General features: G+C 40.0%; 4 protein-coding genes across 5 annotated transcripts; 1 reads left to right on the plus strand and 3 right to left on the minus strand.

The window, feature by feature from the left end:
• Positions 1-1227: 1227 nt before the first annotated feature.
• On the minus strand, positions 1228-4201 carry btr02 (bloodthirsty-related gene family, member 2). Its single transcript, XM_067570203.1, has 7 exons — positions 4050-4201; positions 2757-3031; positions 2576-2653; positions 2238-2486; positions 1988-2135; positions 1866-1892; positions 1228-1772 (listed from the first exon to the last, which is right to left on the minus strand). The coding sequence occupies exons 2-7, from the start codon at positions 3024-3026 to the stop codon at positions 1228-1230; spliced, it is 1317 nt and encodes a 438-aa protein (XP_067426304.1). The 5' UTR covers positions 3027-3031; positions 4050-4201.
• Positions 4202-4395: 194 nt separating this feature from the next.
• Positions 4396-7075, minus strand: LOC137167879 (GTPase IMAP family member 7). The gene is made up of 2 exons (XM_067570211.1): positions 6696-7075; positions 4396-5694 (listed from the first exon to the last, which is right to left on the minus strand). The coding sequence occupies exons 1-2, from the start codon at positions 6712-6714 to the stop codon at positions 4670-4672; spliced, it is 1044 nt and encodes a 347-aa protein (XP_067426312.1). The 5' UTR covers positions 6715-7075; the 3' UTR covers positions 4396-4669.
• A 1458-nt stretch (positions 7076-8533) lies between these two features.
• Positions 8534-18766, plus strand: rsad1 (radical S-adenosyl methionine domain containing 1). Of its 2 annotated transcripts, XM_067571429.1 has the most exons (10): positions 8534-8974; positions 9156-9289; positions 9387-9591; positions 9680-10045; positions 10877-10940; positions 11014-11161; positions 11487-11541; positions 11697-11800; positions 11897-12046; positions 17747-18766. In XM_067571429.1, exons 1-9 carry the CDS (start codon positions 8825-8827, stop codon positions 12042-12044), a joined length of 1374 nt encoding a protein of 457 aa, XP_067427530.1. In that variant the 5' UTR covers positions 8534-8824; the 3' UTR covers positions 12045-12046; positions 17747-18766. The 2 variants fall into 2 exon arrangements, with proteins under 2 accessions (XP_067427530.1, XP_067427531.1); XM_067571430.1 differs by lacking the exon at positions 17747-18766 and having other exon boundaries at positions 8535-8974; positions 11897-12613.
• On the minus strand, positions 13033-16589 carry rasd2a (RASD family member 2a). The gene is made up of 2 exons (XM_067571431.1): positions 14512-16589; positions 13033-14293 (listed from the first exon to the last, which is right to left on the minus strand). Exons 1-2 carry the CDS (start codon positions 15059-15061, stop codon positions 13776-13778), a joined length of 1068 nt encoding a protein of 355 aa, XP_067427532.1. The 5' UTR covers positions 15062-16589; the 3' UTR covers positions 13033-13775.
• Positions 18767-18932: the final 166 nt, after the last annotated feature.

Genomic DNA, 18932 nt, shown 5'->3' on the forward strand with positions numbered 1-18932 from the left:
ACACTGTACAACACTGGAATATATGAATCGTCCAAACCTGCATAATCATTCTTATAGGTCTACATACATATACAATATTGTGCATGTTTTCTAGTAAAGAAACCATTCCTTCTTTTCTTGTTGACAACCTGGAAATCCCTGAAAGGCCCCTGGAGGTCCCCAGACCTCTCTTTTGGATGTTCTGCTTCATTCCAATGAATAATTGTAAACATTGCAATGAGAACAGAGCAACTGATAACATCCAATACACCTGCCTCAAACACCCCTCAAACAGGGATTATAAAAAGTGATATAGCTAAATTAGAAGAATTACTGGAAGCATTTCTTGTGTTCCCTCCAATAAATCATCTCACTATGTGTACTATATGTTTTTCAGTCAGTTTTTTGACATTTTGAGACACTAATGCACTAATAAATGAAATAATAATATAATAATAATGAAGCATATTTACCTCAAATGAAGTATACTGGACTCTCACTGCTCTCCTTGTAGTCGGTCCACACGTTAATGTTACAGGTCTTTTGCTTGTGTTGATCAGTTGTGGATGCCTGAAGTTGTGAATGGTGGCCCTGAGAATTCAATTCAGTCCACAGGAAGGCTGGAGAGCAGGGGAAGCTCTATCTCAGTGGTCAGGTGAGATGGACTAGAGAGGGTTGATCAGCTTCGACACCCAGGACTGAACTGGAGATGGGGCTGCCCTCCGAGATGCCAGCACAAGTCTGTGTGGCAGTGGGCAGAAGCATGCGCTTGTGTGCACGACCATGTCAGTGTGTGAATGCGTGAATGTGTTTGAGTGTGTCTCCCAGTGCCTGGTGTATGAGCACAATGCCCTGCTGTTTTCTGTGCCCTCCCTCCCTGCTCCTCGTCAACCTCTGTCCCAATCCTGCAGCCCCTAACATCTATCCAACTCAGCAACCCATTCTCTCTTCTTTTTCGACTTTAACTCACTTGTTCATTTATGAGTGCCTTCTCTTTTCTTCTCTACCCTCGTCTTTCATTTTCAATCTGTTTATGGGTTTCATTGAAGTTTTTGAGTGTAGGGGGTTAGTCCTTATGCAACCTCTTGTTCTCTGTTCTGACAGAAATGTGGTTCATTGTAGTTTTTCATATGGATTTGCAATGTAATAAATATATTTGACATTCTGGATAGACACTAAGAAAATAATTACAAGCAAAATAACTGCATTTATACTGGGGATTTATAAGTTATGAGTTTAGTATGGTGTTCAGATGCTGCAAAAACTAGAACAGATGATTAGGGGAGCAGCATTTTTGCCACCATGCAGGCGACCAGGACTGAAGAATGGATGAAGCCTGTCAGTGAATGTATCCGTGAAAGTGTGAATGTGGACTCCAGATTCTGCGCAGTAGAAGGATACACGGCCTTCTGTGTAGTCCAGAAAGACGCCCACCGTCCTGGGTCTCTGTTCTAGAGCCAACAGCGTGACAGGAGAGGTGTTGGCAACGTACTGGCCTCCCACCTTCAGACTTAAAGTCCAGTAACCATTTGCCGGGCAGACAGAGAACTTGCCCTTCCTGTTTACGGACTGTCTGACAACACCCAGGTTCCATTCAATCTTCTCCCCGACCTCCACCTCCCAGTAGCACCTAACACTGTTGAAGCTTTCTTTGGCCAGCACATTTGCCACACGGTCGAATCGTTTGGGGTGATCTGGTACCTCCTGAAATTTGTCTGTGTGCCTCACCTGTTTTCTGTCATCTGAGACAAAGAGGACGGGATGGGCTGTCTTAGCACTCAGACTGACATCCACTATGGAAGAGGGAGGGTAAAAAGTTTACAATAGGTCAAACAGTGTGGACAGCTTAAGCACAAATATCCGTTTCTGTGTACACAAAGCCTTACCTGTGTATTTTTCTATTCTTTTAAGTTCTGTCAAGGAAAAGCCATAGGAAATAGGAACGTCACTATCATCGAATTTTATCATAAAATGTCGACATACTACATTTAAAAATTGTATTACTGACCAGATTTGGAGAGCCTGTTGACTTCTGCCTTTATCTTATCCATCATGTCTGACAGTGCTCTTCTGGTGACCCCAAGACAAGGGTCAGTTTCTATGGTAACCTTGAACCAGTCCTTCATCTCAGAGAGGCACATAGGGGAAACAATGTTCTGCATGACATGAGAGGAAAATACCATTTCACTGGTGATCGTAGGCAATATCAGTGTTTTACCATCATCTCTATGTTGTGTACAGAAGGCAAGGGTGCTTACCATGGTACCTTCCTTTGTATCGTCACTTTGATCACAGTTTACAGGAATCTGAGGATCAGATTCAGCAGACTCCTTCCTGAGCTCCTGGATCTCCTGTTCAAGCTCTCTCACCAGTGTTTCCACTTTCTTCTCCTCTTCTCTCTGTCTTTCCTCAATTGCTGCAACAACAGCTTTGTGACTCTTCTCCATAGCATTTACAAGGGAAGAGAAGACCTTCTGGCTCTCTCGCACCTCTCTGAGGTAAGAGTTCTGATTGGACATCATGATCATCATCATTTAACTATATACATTTTTAAGAATAAACAAAGATTTTAATGATAAAGACATTTTCAGCTGACCTTTTGGAGCTCAAGAGAATGTTTCAATCTTTCTATCTTCTGCACCCTTTCCTGGATCATTTGCTCAACATCAATAACCTGTACATGTGCAACAGTGACATAAGCATAGATAAAAATGCTAGACTTAAATTAACAGATTATATAACATATGATTAAATGACTCATAAAAGGGTCAAAGTACCATCTCATCATCAGGTGGTTTCTGTGGTTGAGTCTTCTTATAGTTGTCAGAGACTTCTGCCAGAATGCGGTTGATACTGAGGTCAGGCCTGTCAGTAAACACTCTCCTGCAGTAGGGGCAATATCTGGACTGGTGTCGTGTCCAGTAGTGACAAAGACAGGACAAGCAGAAGCTGTGTCCACATGGTATGGTTACTGGGCTAGTGAAGATGTCTCTACACAGAGAGCACAGGAAGTGCTTCTTGGAGAGGAGGCTGATTGTAGAGGCCATTATTCCTGAAAAGGTCAGCGTCAAAGTATGAAAAAAACCAATTCTATTTCTTTTTTCTTGTACTTGAGAGGGTGTCGTGTTAAAATTATAAATAAGGTAATGCAGAGAAAACTGAAACTGACAGTTAACACATGAAGTGGCCAGAGAAATCATTTGATAAACATCCATAGATAAAAGGAAGGAGGGCATCTTTGTATTTTATGCAATGAACATTAACCAGGGAGTGAATTCCTACTTTTAAGAAATAATGACATTATAGAAAAGAATAAAAGAGCTTGGACATTACACATCTAATTTAAAATGTAGTATTAGTATATTTATTACTGAGTACATATACACATATGAGTACATATGGTTACAAGTTCAACTACAGACAGCAAATTCAATACATTTTTAATTGAAATATTTGTTGTTTTTGATAAATGTATTGTAATATCACATCAATATTCAATTTTGACTACAGGTACTTGCTTCTGATAACTTCTAACCACTTGCAAATATTTTCAGCTCAGCTATGCAGCACTCAGACAAACAGGATGTTACGTCAAAATGGCATTCCATCTCTTATTACATAACGATACACAAAGGACAGGATACAAAGTCTAGCCCTCTGATTATTTTCAACCACAGTGTCTTCTTATTGCTATTGTCAGACATTAGAGTCAAAAAGAATTTCATTGTGATCAAGGACATATAGACTAACAGAGAACAGAATAAGTTAAGTGGAGGACATAATGGGAGGTATGTAGTCAAACAGGTAGCAACCAAATGGTTTGCAACGTCATTAAGGAGCTCAAGCTCAAAACAAATCACCAGTTACTGAAACTTATGTTATATGTAACTCCTGAATTTTGTCCTGACTGTATTGTACTTTAACATTCATGTAGGAAACATTCTCAGGTTATAAATCATGTCCATGAATGATTCAAAGAACTGATTTCTGTCTGAGTTTATAGTTACGAAAGAGGTAGCTTTTCCAAAAATGAAAGAGAAACCAATGTAAAAAGGTTTGTGGGGACTTACCTTTCTTGTCCAGGTAGCGCTGCAGTTAGTCTGTACTGCTTCTGTTCAGAGTTTCAGGTAATGTAGAGAGATTGCAGTGGTTCACACTCAACAGGTGCACTAAGGTGTGTGCGTTGCCTAGGGAAGGAGCAGTGCTGTAGACAATGGCACTCTCAGAGGAGACTCCACCCTGAATGTTATCTGAATTATAGTTTACCTTGCCCGCAGCAAGACACCAGGAAATGTTGGAGGTTGAATAAAATGGTATATGGTTACCAAGCAAGTACACATGAAACAATAAACATGTGTTTTCAAAAATCACAAATGTATAAACTCATTAAAATAAATTCATTTGCAGTTTCAATCAGGCATTATATTTATTGTTTTTGGAAATCAGTATGTCTGCTTGAGCTGTTAAGCTGAACAGTGTAGTAACCTATAGTATATAGGTGATATTAACCATATCGTACAGAACAAAGGAGTAAGGAGGTAAAGTTTGTGCTTCTACCTAAAGGGAATTATACATTTCCTTATATAATCTGGTATCCAGTCAGCTTGATAGCTATACAACAGCGGCAGCAATAGCAACAGTTAGATACCTTCCTGAAAAATAGGTCATAAGTCACACATAAGTCATGCAGTCACGGACGAGTAGCTGCAAAGAAGCGATTGATGAAGATTGAGTTGAAGTTGACTCTGGCAGTTGGGGCCACTCTGTCTTCCATATGCTTTATAGCCACCTGGGCTGTTCCTCCTGCTGATCCACCTACTGCACCACCTATGATCCCATAGAAAATCATCCCCCCTGGCCCTTCTATAGACCCAACCAGTGCACCCATGACAGCTCCCACAACAATACCTGTCCCCAACCCTCTAGCCAGGGAAGTTCTGAGCCAGCCGTTGTCCATCTCTGCCTTGGCTCTGATCTCTGCCGAAACATTGGTGACGTAGGCATCCTTGTGGTGATACAACTCATCCGATATGTAATGCTTCTCCAAGTCAGTCCACACCTTCTCATTCTCTGCTGCCCTCTGCTTCCTAAGCTTCTTTTCCTCCTTCTTCACGCTGACCTCTGCTTTCTGGAAAGTTCTGCTCGAGAAGTGCCCCCCCCCTAAAGAGGCCACCATCCGCTCGATCTTCTGCAGCAGCTCTCTGTCACGGCTGCGATCTCTCCAGTTCTTACTGAAAACATGAAAGCGTCCACCAAACTTCTCGATCAGTTCTCTCAGGTGCCAGTCAGTCTTCTTCACCCTGTCTTCCAAGGCAGCTCCCTCCGTATTTCCTTCACAGGCCAGGAGAACCATGCAGTGTCTCAGACAGTGTCTTCCAAATCGCCTCATCAGCAGCTTGGGTGTTCTTATATCATTTGGGGAGATTTTCTCCATGTCAAAGGCAACGAGAAAGGCATGGGGACCGGGGATACATAAGCACTTAGACCTTCTCAGCTCCATCTTCCTCTTGACTTGAGATATATCCTTTTCGTAGATGTTTGGACCATTGATCACAGCCATTCGTTTACCAGCCAGTTCTCCAACATTCTTCCTGCTGTCAGAAATGCTGATAACATCCTTAGAAAACTCCTCCCTCCCAAGAATTGCATTGGTTAGTAATAACTGAGAGGATCCACTGCTACCAACCACCATAAGCCTCAATTCCATAGAAGATCCTGTGAAAAAGTTAAGTTCAGTATTATTTTAGAAAGAAGTAACTCTTGAATTCACAAAGTAATGTGCTTTTGCTTATGTTTATCATTGTTATTTTTACATTGTCTTCCCACAGAATCTTCAACTTTTAAATGTAAAGGTACATGTAATAGTTGCAACAAGGGTTAGACAAAATAATCACTCATGAAGTAAATTAACCACTCTTGCTAACAAACTATGAGAGCGACTCATATAAGGATGTGTACCAATTAGCAATACTGCCAACTACCACTGTCCCTCTATGTTGATGCAGTTTGGCTGTCATGTTTTTACAAAAAAATATGTTTTTTTTTCTTTAAAAGTAGACACTTTGAATACAAGAAAAGATTATTTGAACCCTTGCAATTCTTTAAGTTTATTTTTCTGTAGCTTTGAAAACTCAAGAGCTGATGCTTTTCTCTAATAAATGCTGGTAATGGTCAGTACAAACAACAGTATGGGTAGGGGGTAATGGGGAGGATCAGAAAAGAGGGAGGGTAACATAATTTTTCTTTTGGCAGAAGGGAGAGGGGTCTGAATTTTTTTGGGAGAGCAGGGAGGGTATTTTATTTTTTCCCTCACTATGGATGTACATTTTATTTCTGTGCCTGCATGTGCCCAATTTTCACTTTCACTTCTAATACAATATATTATTGTAACATGAAGCTATTAAGGCTTTAAGTGGAGTGTAACAGCTTAAATTCCTTGTTTTTCCTCATTCGGTTGTTAATGGCTAAACAAGTTGCTGCCTTTTTATCATTGTTTTGTTATCATTTTGTTGCCATTTCTATACATATTAAGAAGAGGGTGCAGCAAAAACATAAATAACTTAGGGGAGGGATTTGCTTTTTTAAAAAGTGAAACATTAGATTCAGTCCCCCTCCCCACCCCAATACTTTTTGTACACTCCCTAACTGGCATGCAATAACTGATACAGTACTGTATATTCCACCTGTAGCCTTATGTATTAAATCAGCAAGCTTACCTTTCTTCCTCTTATCCATTTGGCAGATTGTCAATACAATTTCACTCTTTTGAAGTAGTTCTCAGGCTTCTCACTGAACTCCAGAAACTCCCACTCAACACCTAACATGAAGCAGTTGCATATATTCAATGAAACACATTCCAGTCCCCTTTTCTGATGTCGCCCTCTCCTCTTTCTCTCACTCTCCCTCTCTGTTGATTAGGTAATTGGGAACCAGATTTAATATTAGGTGGAAAATGTCCCCAGGGTCTGAAGCTGGCAGAAAGCACATTCACATTATTGATGTCTTTAATTAAATACTTACATTAATTATCCAATAAATTACTGTGTACTGTCACATTCTGGAAATAATACTGTAAGGATGAGTACATACATGTCCACCCTGTAAATGTTCACTGACCTATGACTTTACACAGAGACACATATCAGTGAAGTCAAGGTGATTTGTACAATCAGCAACAAACTCTCCAGTGTTAATCAGTGCTGATCAGTGGTAATTATTTGATGACAACATTGTTTATCCACTAATAAAGCTATGTTGGCTCTTACATCAAAATAATGAAGAGGTTTGATTAATTGCAACCCTGATGAGTGTTGGCTTTTATAATCACTCGAACAGTGTTGATTTTTTTTTTTTTTTTCTCTTCAAATGAACATCCTGATTTTAAAGGTGACTCTACAAGGTTATTTCACTGTCCTTCCACCAGACTGTTTTTTCTGGGTTCAGGGAAATCAATAGCTCATTAAATTAGTTTGATCCTGTGCAAGTAGAGCACAAATTTATATTCTAAATATAGACTAGTGTGTTTATGTGTTGTGATTGCAACAACAAATATCAGCATTTACAAAGAGCTGCTGATATTTTATTCATGCAAAAAGGCCAACACAATTAGGCTAAATATTCAGATGTCCATGGTCCTCTGTGGTCATACTTGTGTGTTTAGTAAAAAAAAACTGGGAGCATTAACTCTGTGAGGACTTTTTGCATTTATGATCATTTTCCTCTGACATCTATACTTGTTTTTCCCGCTGATGTGCATCCTACATCTAATGTTTGATATACTGCAAACTGACCTCCAACTAGAGTATTTCATTCCCCTTGGACATTTTAAAACTTTATTATCTGATATTTATTTATGACTCTTGTATCTGTTTTTATTAATTCTTTGTTGATTGTGGCTGTCTGGCCATAGTTGTGTTGTTTATGTTTGTTGATTGTGTTCTTTGTTTGAATGTTCAAATCTCAATGAGACAACCTGATTAAATGAAGATTAAATAAAAAATATAATATAAATACAAATACTGAAAGTACACTGGAAAATCCCTTTAATTATTTAATTTACTGTATATGGATGAAGTACCCTCTGATTAGATGCCAAATTAGTCAACAGTAGCTGTCAACTTGAATGTAAAATACTGTCTGTCAAATCTTAGAGTTCCTGTTGCCTCAGTTTGATTTTCTAAATGAGTATGAAACCCCCAAAGCCCCAGAGCCCCTTTCAGTGCTGTAAGAAACAGTGATACTTTACTGATATACCTTTTTTTCTCTATAAGACATTCTTTCATTCCTCACAGTAATCATACAATCTGTACAGGTGTCTTATTAGTGATCAATCTCCTAGGCTTGATCCTTTAGTCAATCAATAACAGAAGAGGCCACCATCATCTCTTGATTCACTATTCCTCACTTACACTATTGCCTAAATTGTGCTGAAAATTATATGCCTATGCACTGTAAAATACAGCACAGTAAACTGGTCACACAACATTTTCTACTTGTTGATAGGCCATTCTTACTCTAGCAAAACAGCGCCTCTGTGTGGTCAAAGAATGTAATACACAAAAAGGAAATCACTTTTTGTACTTCCTGTTTGGGACGAAGTCACAGCTGCTAGAGAAAGATTTAAAATGTAAACAGATAATCTGACTTTACGTTACTTTGTACTTACATATTCGCCACATTGTTGCCATGTTAACTTTTATTGCGTGAAATTTTCATCATGCAGTTATGTACCTTTTACACGCGTGTAGCTGCGACTAATAAGGAGCCATGTGTTCAAGTGAAGGACAACCTCGGTTTCAGACATTCAGTTAAATCTGCCGTCAGATAAACATATACTGTCAACAGAATGATAAAACACACGTTGCGTGCGGCAGGACGTGTCCTCTCTCCCGGTCTGCGCTGCTTCTCAGGGATTCCTGGCGGAGAAATAACTGAAGATGTGTCTGAACGTGCAGGATCTTCACATCTCACACAGCAGGCGTCTCTATATGTGCACGTGAGCTGACTTTAGTTAATTTAATGATGAAACATTTCTATGCAGAGATACGCACACATCTGCCAATGCACGCAGCCACTGAATTATGTTAATTTTTCAGTCCAGGCCTTTTTTTTAATGCAAGTATGTCATGTCTAGAAAGTTTGCCCATGTGATGTCAAAGTCTTCCTCTCTTCTACAGTGGCCATACTGTCTCAGAAGGTGCTCCTATTGCAACTTTAACAAGTACATACCCAGAACCGACAACAACCACATCATGACCGAGTGCCTGCAGCGGGAGGTAGAGACCTTGCTGCAGCTCAGTCAGGTATCCTGGTATGGGCATTTATTAGACCGTCCACATGAAATCATCCAGTATCACCTGTAGCTTTGCGCTTCACCCATCCTCCTTTCATTTAATTTCTCCTTGCAGCATCACCTCAGTATTCCTTGGTGGCGGGACACCAAGCCTGGCACACCCCTCAACCATCTCTGCCATCCTTGAAACTGTTTCCAGGCAGGCAAACCTCTCAGATAAGGCTGAGGTCACACTTGAGGTCAACCCTACTCCTGTGGGAATGTCAAAGTTAGAGGATTTTTGCCATGCAGGGGTGAATCGTTTCTCCATTGGGGTCCAGGTGATTGCAATCAATAGAATACTATACTCACAGAAGATTAGGTTATGTTTAATATCGCAGTCCCCTTATCAAAATTTCAATCTGTCAGTCTCTGCAGGATGAGGACTTGAAAATTCTGGGAAGAGACCACAGTTCTCATCAAGCTTTGCAAACTATTGAAGAGGCGAGGAAGCTGTGCCCAGGGAGGGTGTCGGTGGATGTCATGTTCGGCCGGCCCAAACAGAGTGTGGAATCCTGGGAGAAAGAGCTGTCTGAGCTGTTGAGGGTGTGTGACGATCACGTGTCTCTGTACCAGCTGACCCTGGAGCGAGGCACCCAGCTGTTTAAACAGGTGCAGTGCAGTGAAGTGACTGTGCCCGCTGATGATGTGACAGCGGAGATGTACCAGTGTGCCAGGAGGACTCTCCACCAGCATGGCTTTCTGCAGTACGAGGTGTCAAACTTTGCAAGACATGTAAGTCCTCAGCAGAATTACATTTCACTGATTATCAGAATTTTGTCCTCCTCGCCTTTTGAGGCATCAGTTCCTTCCGCACTGGAGGCTCCAAGTTTCCATATAACACTTGTGTAGGTTGCATATTGGACCATAATTGGCTCCAAACTAGTTGAGCGATGTCACAAATCATGCTCATAAGTTCATGCCTTAAACTCTGATTTTCTGTGAGCTCACAGAAACTCTCCACTTTCAGCAGATGAATGTGAAAACAGCCTTCTGGTGTCAAACTCTGCACATACACACATGGAGGCAGACTTTAAAAGACAAGGAAATTGAAAATAAACTATGATAAAGAGAAATTAACCATTTAAGACAAAGACAAAAGAATAAAGATCAAAGGAAGTTTATTTTTAGGATTAAATTTATGCAAAAATAACTGCTGTTATAATAAAGAACCGCGGTAAACAGGAAAGTAAGCTTTGACCCAATAAAAGTTTAGAGTTTGCTCTTCAAAGCTTCTGGAGGTTTCTCCTGAAATGCACAGAAACTGAAAAAAAACATATTTTGAACCTTTGGAACAGGAAACAAACATTTAATTCAGTATTATTTACTTCAGATTTATGTTTAAGCATATTATCAGATGACCCTGCAGATGTAATCTTTCTGTGCGGTTTAGCAGTAGAAATGTAAGGATCAGGTTTTGGAATACTAATATTTATAGAGCAAGACTTATATGTGCAGTGTGTAGAATTTAGTGGCATCTGGTGGAATGGATGTGGCAGAAAAGGAATATAATATTCATAAGTATGTTTCAATTAGAGTATAATTGCTTTACTTTGTGTTATGCAGAATGCAGTGAGTCATCACAATATGAGCTACTGGAAGGGAAGACAATACATCGGTGTTGGCCCAGGTAATCTAAAAGCAGTGATTGATGATTGTTGAACTTGTTGAGAGGTTTGTTTTAATATTTTCATCTGTGACAGGAGCACATGGGCGGTTTGTGCCTCTGGGGGAGGGAGGTGTCATTCGGGAGGCCAGGACCCAGACTCTGGAGCCCGACATCTGGATCCGCGAGGTCCAGCAGAGGGGACAGGGGACACGGAGGAGGATTCAGCTCAGCCATCTTGAACTGTGAGTTGTTGCACTTACAGGCAGTAGTGTTGTGTCTCATTATGAGTGTATTTTGGTTATAACATGAGGGGGCAGCTTTTCAGTTTCACCCAGAACTTCTCTGCCTATGTGAAATGTAACAATTATATATCAGCCAATCCACAAAGATAAACTTAAGAATGTGAGAAACATGGTGTTTGAGGTCGCTGTACACGTGCTTGTTCTTTCAAACATTCTGTCCTTGTGAAACGCTATTATCAGAACATTTGCTCACTCTGTCCTATCCTTGTTATTGTCAAAGTCTAGTCACTGTGAATTTCTGTTATGAAAGTTGTTTGTTTGGCAGGTTGGAGGAGGTGTTGGTGATGGGAATGAGAATGACTGAGGGCATTACTCACAAGGTGAAGCACACACACAATAAAACCTTTATTCCTACATAAACATTCTATTCAGCACAGTTTCTTTTAATATTCTCTATCAGTGAAGGTGATGTTCAGTATGCAGTGAACTCTGAGATGTGAAATTATCTTATTTGCTATTTTCTGGTATTAAACAGCATTGGCAGTTGTTTAGCCCTCAGCTGGGTCTCCATGAAATCTTTGGTATGTCCACTGATGTCCAAGAGTTCCTACAGAGTGGACAACTGATTCTTGATGACAGGTGATGTATCATTTTATTATACTTGTTTTATAGGTGAGAAAGAAATTCCCCCGTTTTGCTGAATCTCTCAAATTTTGTTTCTTCTTTGCTCATTAGAGGTCTGCGCTGCTCCTGGGATGGACTGGCCTTGCTGGACAGCATGCTGCCATCTCTACTGTTGGAGCTGGAAACATCAATCCTTCAGAGACCACAAAGAGACCACCAAGCTGATGGACAAACAGAGAAGACCTCCAACCCACGATGACAGTAATGTTATTAGATTGGTGAACTTAAGAGGGAGATCATTTGTGGATTAGACTGACAAAATATACAAAAAACACAAAAAATGTGGTTCAGCTTGAAAAATACTCTGATATTGATAAAGAAAACCAGTCTAACATACAATATTTAAATTCTTTATTTAAGGCTATTCCATTTTTCACATACACAGACAGATTTTTTCCCCTTAAATGTTACTTTTCTGTTTAGCTGCCATCGTAACTCAAATTACCTCAAACTGTATTTTAGTAACACTGGAAATAATTAGACGAGTGCAATACTGTAAGAATTGTCGTCACACTGGTGTGGATGAGATTTGCTTTTTCAATAGATGTTAATATATTTTTTAAAAGCCTCCAGGTATTATCTTGTAATTAGGCTGCAACTGAAACTAAAAAAAAAACTCATCAAGTCCTTTTACCATTAGCTAAAGATTATTACTCTCCTGGTTCAGAAGAAATTGCTTGAGTTGGCCTGAGTGTCTTTTCAGTATTATGTGTATATAATACATGTAAATGTCGCTGCTTTTGTAAATACACCTGTGAAAAAGACGAATCTAATTTTATACCGCAGACCTTATTTAAGAAGCCACCATGTTCAGTATACTGACAAACAAATGACATTTTAGCAAGAAACTTAATGCAAGAGCTGCATGTGCACAATCGTATCACGTGTAATAGATAGAATACCATCTGAATGGACTTTAATTTACCTGCCAGCTGTGACTGGAGCCTTTGTATATTCTCAGAAAAAATGTATAACTTTTTTCAGTAGATTTCAACTTTTGACACATAAATGTATGAATTAATCTTTATAAATTGGTTAATTTGTACAAAAAATCTCTCTGTCTTGATTTGGACTCAATCTGTGTAAACTGTTGTTATTCAAAGGGAGTTAATGACCAAAACTTATTGCTTTTGAAGTGCTTTCATATTCAGAGAGATACACGAGCATAGACTGATGCAGCCTGTTCGAAATTGCACATTTGAATTAATTAAATTACGGTGTTTTTACAAGTGAAAGGAAATCAATTACATATTCAGTGGCAGAATAATAGTGAGAGCTAAGTTTAATGATCGTTGGGCTCTCTCCATGGTGCTGATCCCATAGAGTTCATTGTCCCCCCCCCCCCCCCCCCCCCCCCCTTCCCTTTTTAAATTTTTTTTTAAATAAAATATTCTCCAATTCTTTGTTTTCTTGAAATACCATGGTGATGCACGAGAGGCATCGACACACCTGTGTCCTTGATGCCATTCACAGTGAGTGGGCGCTTGAAAATGTGAACAATCCGTCATGTCTGATGACGGTATTAGAACACGTTTTGAGGTCGATATTTGAGTCATCTCCTCACCTGCTCCCTCCCACACACACACACACACTCATGGTCAGGTTTTCATCATCAATAGAAAACAATTGATTGCCTGCGTTCATGAGCATAATCTAACAATACCACACTGTCTCCTTGTTCTTTTTCTTACGCAAGCTTTATGTCAGGAATAAATTAAAATGACCTATTTGATTAAACAGATTAAGACAATACATGTTACAATTAGAAAGATTGAATTTATTTATTATAGGATAATATAACACAGTTTTATATATACAAAAAACAAAATATGAATGCACTGGTCCAGCCAGGTGCTGCAGAGTATAACTCCTTACATAATACTACATTGCAGCATACTACTACAATTGGTTTATCGAGAGGGCTCACAATTCATTGAATCTGACACCTCTCGGGTTTGTTGTGTTTGGTGCTTGATCCAAGCACCATCCGCAGGTCGCTGGTGAAGCTCGGGCGGCGCGCCAGAGGATCCACTGCGGCACAGGGCGCACCGAGTGCCCGCGTACGGCTCCCTCTCTTGCCTCGCTGGCCGATGCACAACGACTGGTAGGTGAGGATGGACACGATCTGATGCCGTGATGGGCCCGTCTCGTCGGGCAGTCCGCCTAGAGTGGCGAGGGCTGTGAACACACCGTCCAGGCCGGTACCGTCTTTGGCCGAGGTTTCGAAGAATGCGACATCCTCACCGAGCATCTCTTCCACTTCTGAGCGGCTGACAGCTCTTTGAGCCTCCAAGTCCACTTTATTACCGCATATTACGGCTGGCACTCTAGCGGGATGTTTTAATTTCAGTAACTTTGTCTTAGCAGCTTTGATCTCGCTGAGCAGCTCGCAGACTTCACTGAAAGACTCTCTGTCATCCACACTGAAGACGAGCAGAAAGATGTCACCTGCAGAAAGAGGAGCAGTCACTTTAATTAAATGTATAAGTCGAGTTTAAGACAAAATAACTTTTCCCATGCTTTGAGACTTCCTAAAACACTACAGTATTATAGTTTTTCGCGCGTAAAATAGTATTTAAACACTCCGTTGCCACTTCAAACAATATTGATATTGACATCTGCAAAATTTAAGATCTCAGTAATTATTAATAATCACAAGGGCTCACCTGTCAGTATGGATAACCTCCGTTTTGCAGGGAAGTCCCTCTCACTTGAGGCGTCGAGAAGATCGATCTGGTACGCCTCACCTCCGATGTGGAACAGCTTTCTGTGAAAGTCTTCGGTTGTGGGCACATAATGCTCTTTAAAGTCTTCACCCAAGAACCGCTGGAGCATGTTGGTTTTGCCTACTTTAGGTGCGCCAAGCACAACTATTCTGTGACAGTTCCTTGGCTTGGTCAGACCCAGCTCCAGCAGGTCAACGGACCTTTTGGGGAGTCGATCAGTCGACACCTGCCGGTTGCCAGAACTGGAGGATCTACTCGCAATCACCACTCTCTTATCCTGTTGTCTCCAGCGCCCTTTTACCGTTTTGATGATGCCCATGCCAGTCTTCTTTATGTTTGACACTTTGGGGTGCTGGAGTACTGGGGTAAGGGTTGTGCTTTGCAAAACTGGGTGCGTATTAGGTGATTGGTGATGCCCAGTGAAGGAGTTGAACATTTCAAGGATGCCATCAACGGGAAGGTAAAACTTCTCAGTTGCGTTCATCTCCATGTTCTTTCAAACGTCTCCAGACACCGAGAGGCTATCAGAATCTCACCAACCCAGTTGCTTCCCCATCTGTGCACCGAACAGAGCGAAGTGCCCTCTCTTATACTCCTACACCGAGCGCAGTTTCTGCGTCATCCAGTCTGATCCAGAGAGCACATTCCTTTTATAGAAGCATAAAACACCCAGCAAACGGAAAAAAAGCATACAAGATCTCCACTTTAAGGTTTTGTAATTTTCCTTTGAAGAAATGAGCTCCAGATAAGTCTGAAAACATACATTGTAGTTTTCACTTGGTACTTCCAAACTTGTTCAAAATGATAAAAAAAAAAAAAGACTAAAAATATACTTTTCCACATTTTGTGCTGAGATAAACCCTTGTATGTAAAAAAAAATCTGATGTGTTCATACTAGTCTATTTTTAGCTCCTCCATGTGAAAGTGTTTCCTGTGTCATTATGGATAAATGGATGAATTAATTGGTTGAGTGATTTTCCAGATAATTGCCCATATCCCCTGATCATGGACTGCGTTCATATATCTACCACACAGTGTTTTCATAACGGCAACCACTCAACAATATGTGCCTGCACAGCCTGACATAACTCTGCATTTGGGATTTTGTTATTCATGAAGCCATTATGACCTGCTCTTACAATCCCTATCGTGTTCTGTAGTGATCACGACCTGAAACAGCTCACTCTCTGCTCTATGATTCATGAAGTATGATGATGAGTCCTCTGCAGCAACACCAGCTTCAGCAACCGCAGTCTGATTTTAAAGTATAAAGATATATTCAAAAATCGCTAGGAAATTCATTATAATCCCATAAATCATAACTTCCATCTTAGTGGTGAAGAAGACAAATGCATTTTTCATCAGTAGATAGAATATATGGTGAAAGTCTTGCCAGGGAACACAGTGAAAATTGAAGGACATGTCATACCTTGCAAGACTCAAAAGTACTGAAGCGAACACTAAAATCCTAGCAGCACCATGTACAGTACACCAAGACATGCTACATAACCGTAGCTTTCTCTCCATCAAACCATCCTTTTAACAAACCAAGGGCACTCTGAATAGACAGCCCACACAAACGTTCCTTCCTGGGAACCTGAAGAATGGGTTGCTGAAAAGAAAGGCTGATTGCCATGGAGAGTGCAGTCTTATTTTAACAAGACAGTGCTGTAGCTGAAAACCATGTTGTGATGAGTAATTTAAAAGAGGTATACTCTCATTGCCCTGAAATTTATGAAGAGCTATTAATGTAAGACAAACATTTTGACCTACATGTGTGTTTTAAGTATCTGAAGCATTTGCAGTAGTCACATATTAATACAAACAATGAAATACTACAAAATACAGACAGTGAGTAATTAATTATTTGTCAAAGTTTAGCTGCCTTCTATCGTTACAGTAGATTATCTTCTCAGCAGAAAACAGAAATCATTTTTTGACATTGTGGGTCATTGTGGCTTATACTGTTATACTGTCAGAAACACCATATAAAACAAATACTAACACCTAATACTACATATGGTAGTATAATTCACTTCAGTGCGGGGCTCAGTCTTGTACTGTTATTATTGCCAAATTGCCTGTAATCACAGTACAACGTCATACGGGACTAATGGCTGTCACTTATGTATGCATTGGCACATTGTCATTCACCCGCTCTCACCCTGGTTACTACGTTAGTAAAAATAGAAACCACTTTCACAGGATGTGGCTAGTTGTGTATTTGTTGAATTTATTAGACCACATCATCGGCCCATCAATTAATCACATCTGTAACAGCAAACACCAAAATAAGACATAATGGAGTCATCGATTTGATTCCGGGGGCAGATTCATACCTCATTACACCCCTGCTGTAGATAATAACTATAAAACCTAACATTGTAAATAAGTAGAAGCAGCTATGGTCTCAAAACACCTCGCAACTGCGGTAACACAAATAAACTATTTGTTCTTTTTTTTTTTTTTAGTGCCACACACAAATGACAGAAGCACAGGACTATCTGCAATTGTCTGGGGACACAGGCTGTTATACAGACTTCAAATTACAATCAGGATCATTGGGTTATAGTCCTTAAATCTCCATGCTACAGATATCTTTTAAAAAAAACTTCTATTTTAGTCTGAATTGATTTCAGAGGGCAGATTTGCTCGGAATTTAACCCATTCATAACTGACTTTCAGCTCTAACATTACATTGTCAGCAAAGGAGTCTGGTGATTGGTGATTTTAAATCACATGGACAACTTCACATCACTGAAATACACAAATAAGAAAAAATATATATAGAATGCACTGCAAAACAACAACACAACCACTAGAGGGCAGCAAAGAGAAAACAGGTTGATTACAGTGAAGTTAAAGTTGAATTTATTTATGATTTATTTAAATAAAGTCTAGAGACAAGATGCTTATGATAGAAATTGATCAGTAATTACACACAGCTGTTGCAGCAACAAAGATGGACTTCAAAGTTGAAAGAAAAACTCTAAACTCTAAAGAAAAATTTCTATCTGTCTATCTGTTTATCCAGCCATCCTTCACACACACGCACACACACACACCCTCTCACACAAGAAGTCAGATTTCCTCTCCTGTGTGACGTCACCGCCGTGCAGTAGTAGTAGGCTGGTGTTATTTATCTATCCTCTCTCCTCCCCCTCTGTTCTCCCAGATCTCGCCTGCATGTCCCCCACACCCCTGCGCTGACCTCATCAGGCTTTTGTTGGGAAACAAAGAATGTTCAGGCATCTGTTTTCAGGAGAAATAAAGACATAGGGTGGCAAGACAGACAGGAGGAGGGCTGGACGAGATATATGAAGTTGAGCTCGACCAACCTGATCAGTGAGAGTCACATGAAAATGAAACGGGGAGCTGCAACAAGCAAGGAGAACGCACAATAAACTTATTTGAACCATTTATCAGAAATAGAGAAATTCCCTCGAAATCCTACTTAAGAGCCAGTTTCACTCAGCTTGATGAACTTTTAATTTCTTTACACTTTGCCCTATTGTCGTCTCCAAGAGTTGTGCCTTTGTTGTTACAAGGTGGAGCTGGTATTTCCTGTATATCCTGCTCAGTCAACCAGCCAAAAGGCCCACTGCAGCTCTCTCCCGCTGCTTTCTACCCCGGTTAGATCATCATTTTTCACTCAGTGTCACGATACGATCCCTCTGTACTTTCAAATACACCTTGTACAGCAGTTTGCCGCAGATTACATAGCACAAAAATACACTTGATAGAATAAGCCGCTGTAAATACAAAAAAGATTTAAGTCTTGTATAATGTATAAGGATGTGACTTCGGACAACATCCCATTAGTGGTGATGAATAAGTAAATAGCAGAGACGTAGTGATAAGGCGGCTGGAAAGGAAATTGTGGTTCTTTGTTGAAGCCCTCGGGGATGACGTGTTCACTCACATTGTTAGGAAGTACTGTCAGCATAGCCTTGAACTATAATTTCTGGAAAGGACATTATAGTGTCTGTAGTAGTCACTTATAAATTTTACTTTCTCTCTGCAGGTTATAGTTTCTGTAATATCTTGATATTATATAACTTGCAGTAAGGCTGGGTAATATATTGATATTGTGTCAATATTGTGATATGAGACTAGATATCGTCTTAGATTTTGGATATTGTAATATCATGATATGGCATAAGTGTTGTCTTTTCCTGTTTTAAAGGCTGCATCACAGTAAAGTGATGTAATTTTCCAAACTTACTAGACTGTTCCAGTTGTTCTATTATTTGCCTTCACCCGCTTAGTCATTATATCCACATCACTGATGATTATTTATCAAAAAAAATTTGTAAATATTTTTTCGAAAGCACCAACAGTTATCCCTACAATATTATCGC

This window comes from Thunnus thynnus, chromosome 17, assembly GCF_963924715.1.
Source record: "Thunnus thynnus chromosome 17, fThuThy2.1, whole genome shotgun sequence".
NCBI classification, from domain to species: domain Eukaryota; kingdom Metazoa; phylum Chordata; class Actinopteri; order Scombriformes; family Scombridae; genus Thunnus; species Thunnus thynnus.

What these genes read in the sequence shown, in the direction of transcription:
- btr02 (XM_067570203.1), bottom strand. Translation starts at nt 3,026, where the DNA reads ATGGCCTCTACAATCAGCCTCCTCTCCAAGAAGCACTTCCTGTGCTCT. An exon ending in CAACAGGCTCTCCAAATCTG is followed by an intron (nt 1,893 to 1,987) that starts GTCAGTAATACA and finishes TTTCCTTGACAG; the next exon opens with AACTTAAAAGAATAGAAAAA. An exon ending in AAGAATAGAAAAATACACAG is followed by an intron (nt 1,773 to 1,865) that starts GTAAGGCTTTGT and finishes CCTCTTCCATAG; the next exon opens with TGGATGTCAGTCTGAGTGCT.
- rsad1 (XM_067571429.1), top strand. Translation starts at nt 8,825, where the DNA reads ATGATAAAACACACGTTGCGTGCGGCAGGACGTGTCCTCTCTCCCGGT. An exon ending in GTTTCTCCATTGGGGTCCAG is followed by an intron (nt 9,592 to 9,679) that starts GTGATTGCAATC and finishes TCAATCTGTCAG; the next exon opens with TCTCTGCAGGATGAGGACTT. An exon ending in CAACTGATTCTTGATGACAG is followed by an intron (nt 11,801 to 11,896) that starts GTGATGTATCAT and finishes TTTGCTCATTAG; the next exon opens with AGGTCTGCGCTGCTCCTGGG.
- rasd2a (XM_067571431.1), bottom strand. Translation starts at nt 15,061, where the DNA reads ATGGAGATGAACGCAACTGAGAAGTTTTACCTTCCCGTTGATGGCATC. An exon ending in GAGGTTATCCATACTGACAG is followed by an intron (nt 14,294 to 14,511) that starts GTGAGCCCTTGT and finishes CTCTTTCTGCAG; the next exon opens with GTGACATCTTTCTGCTCGTC.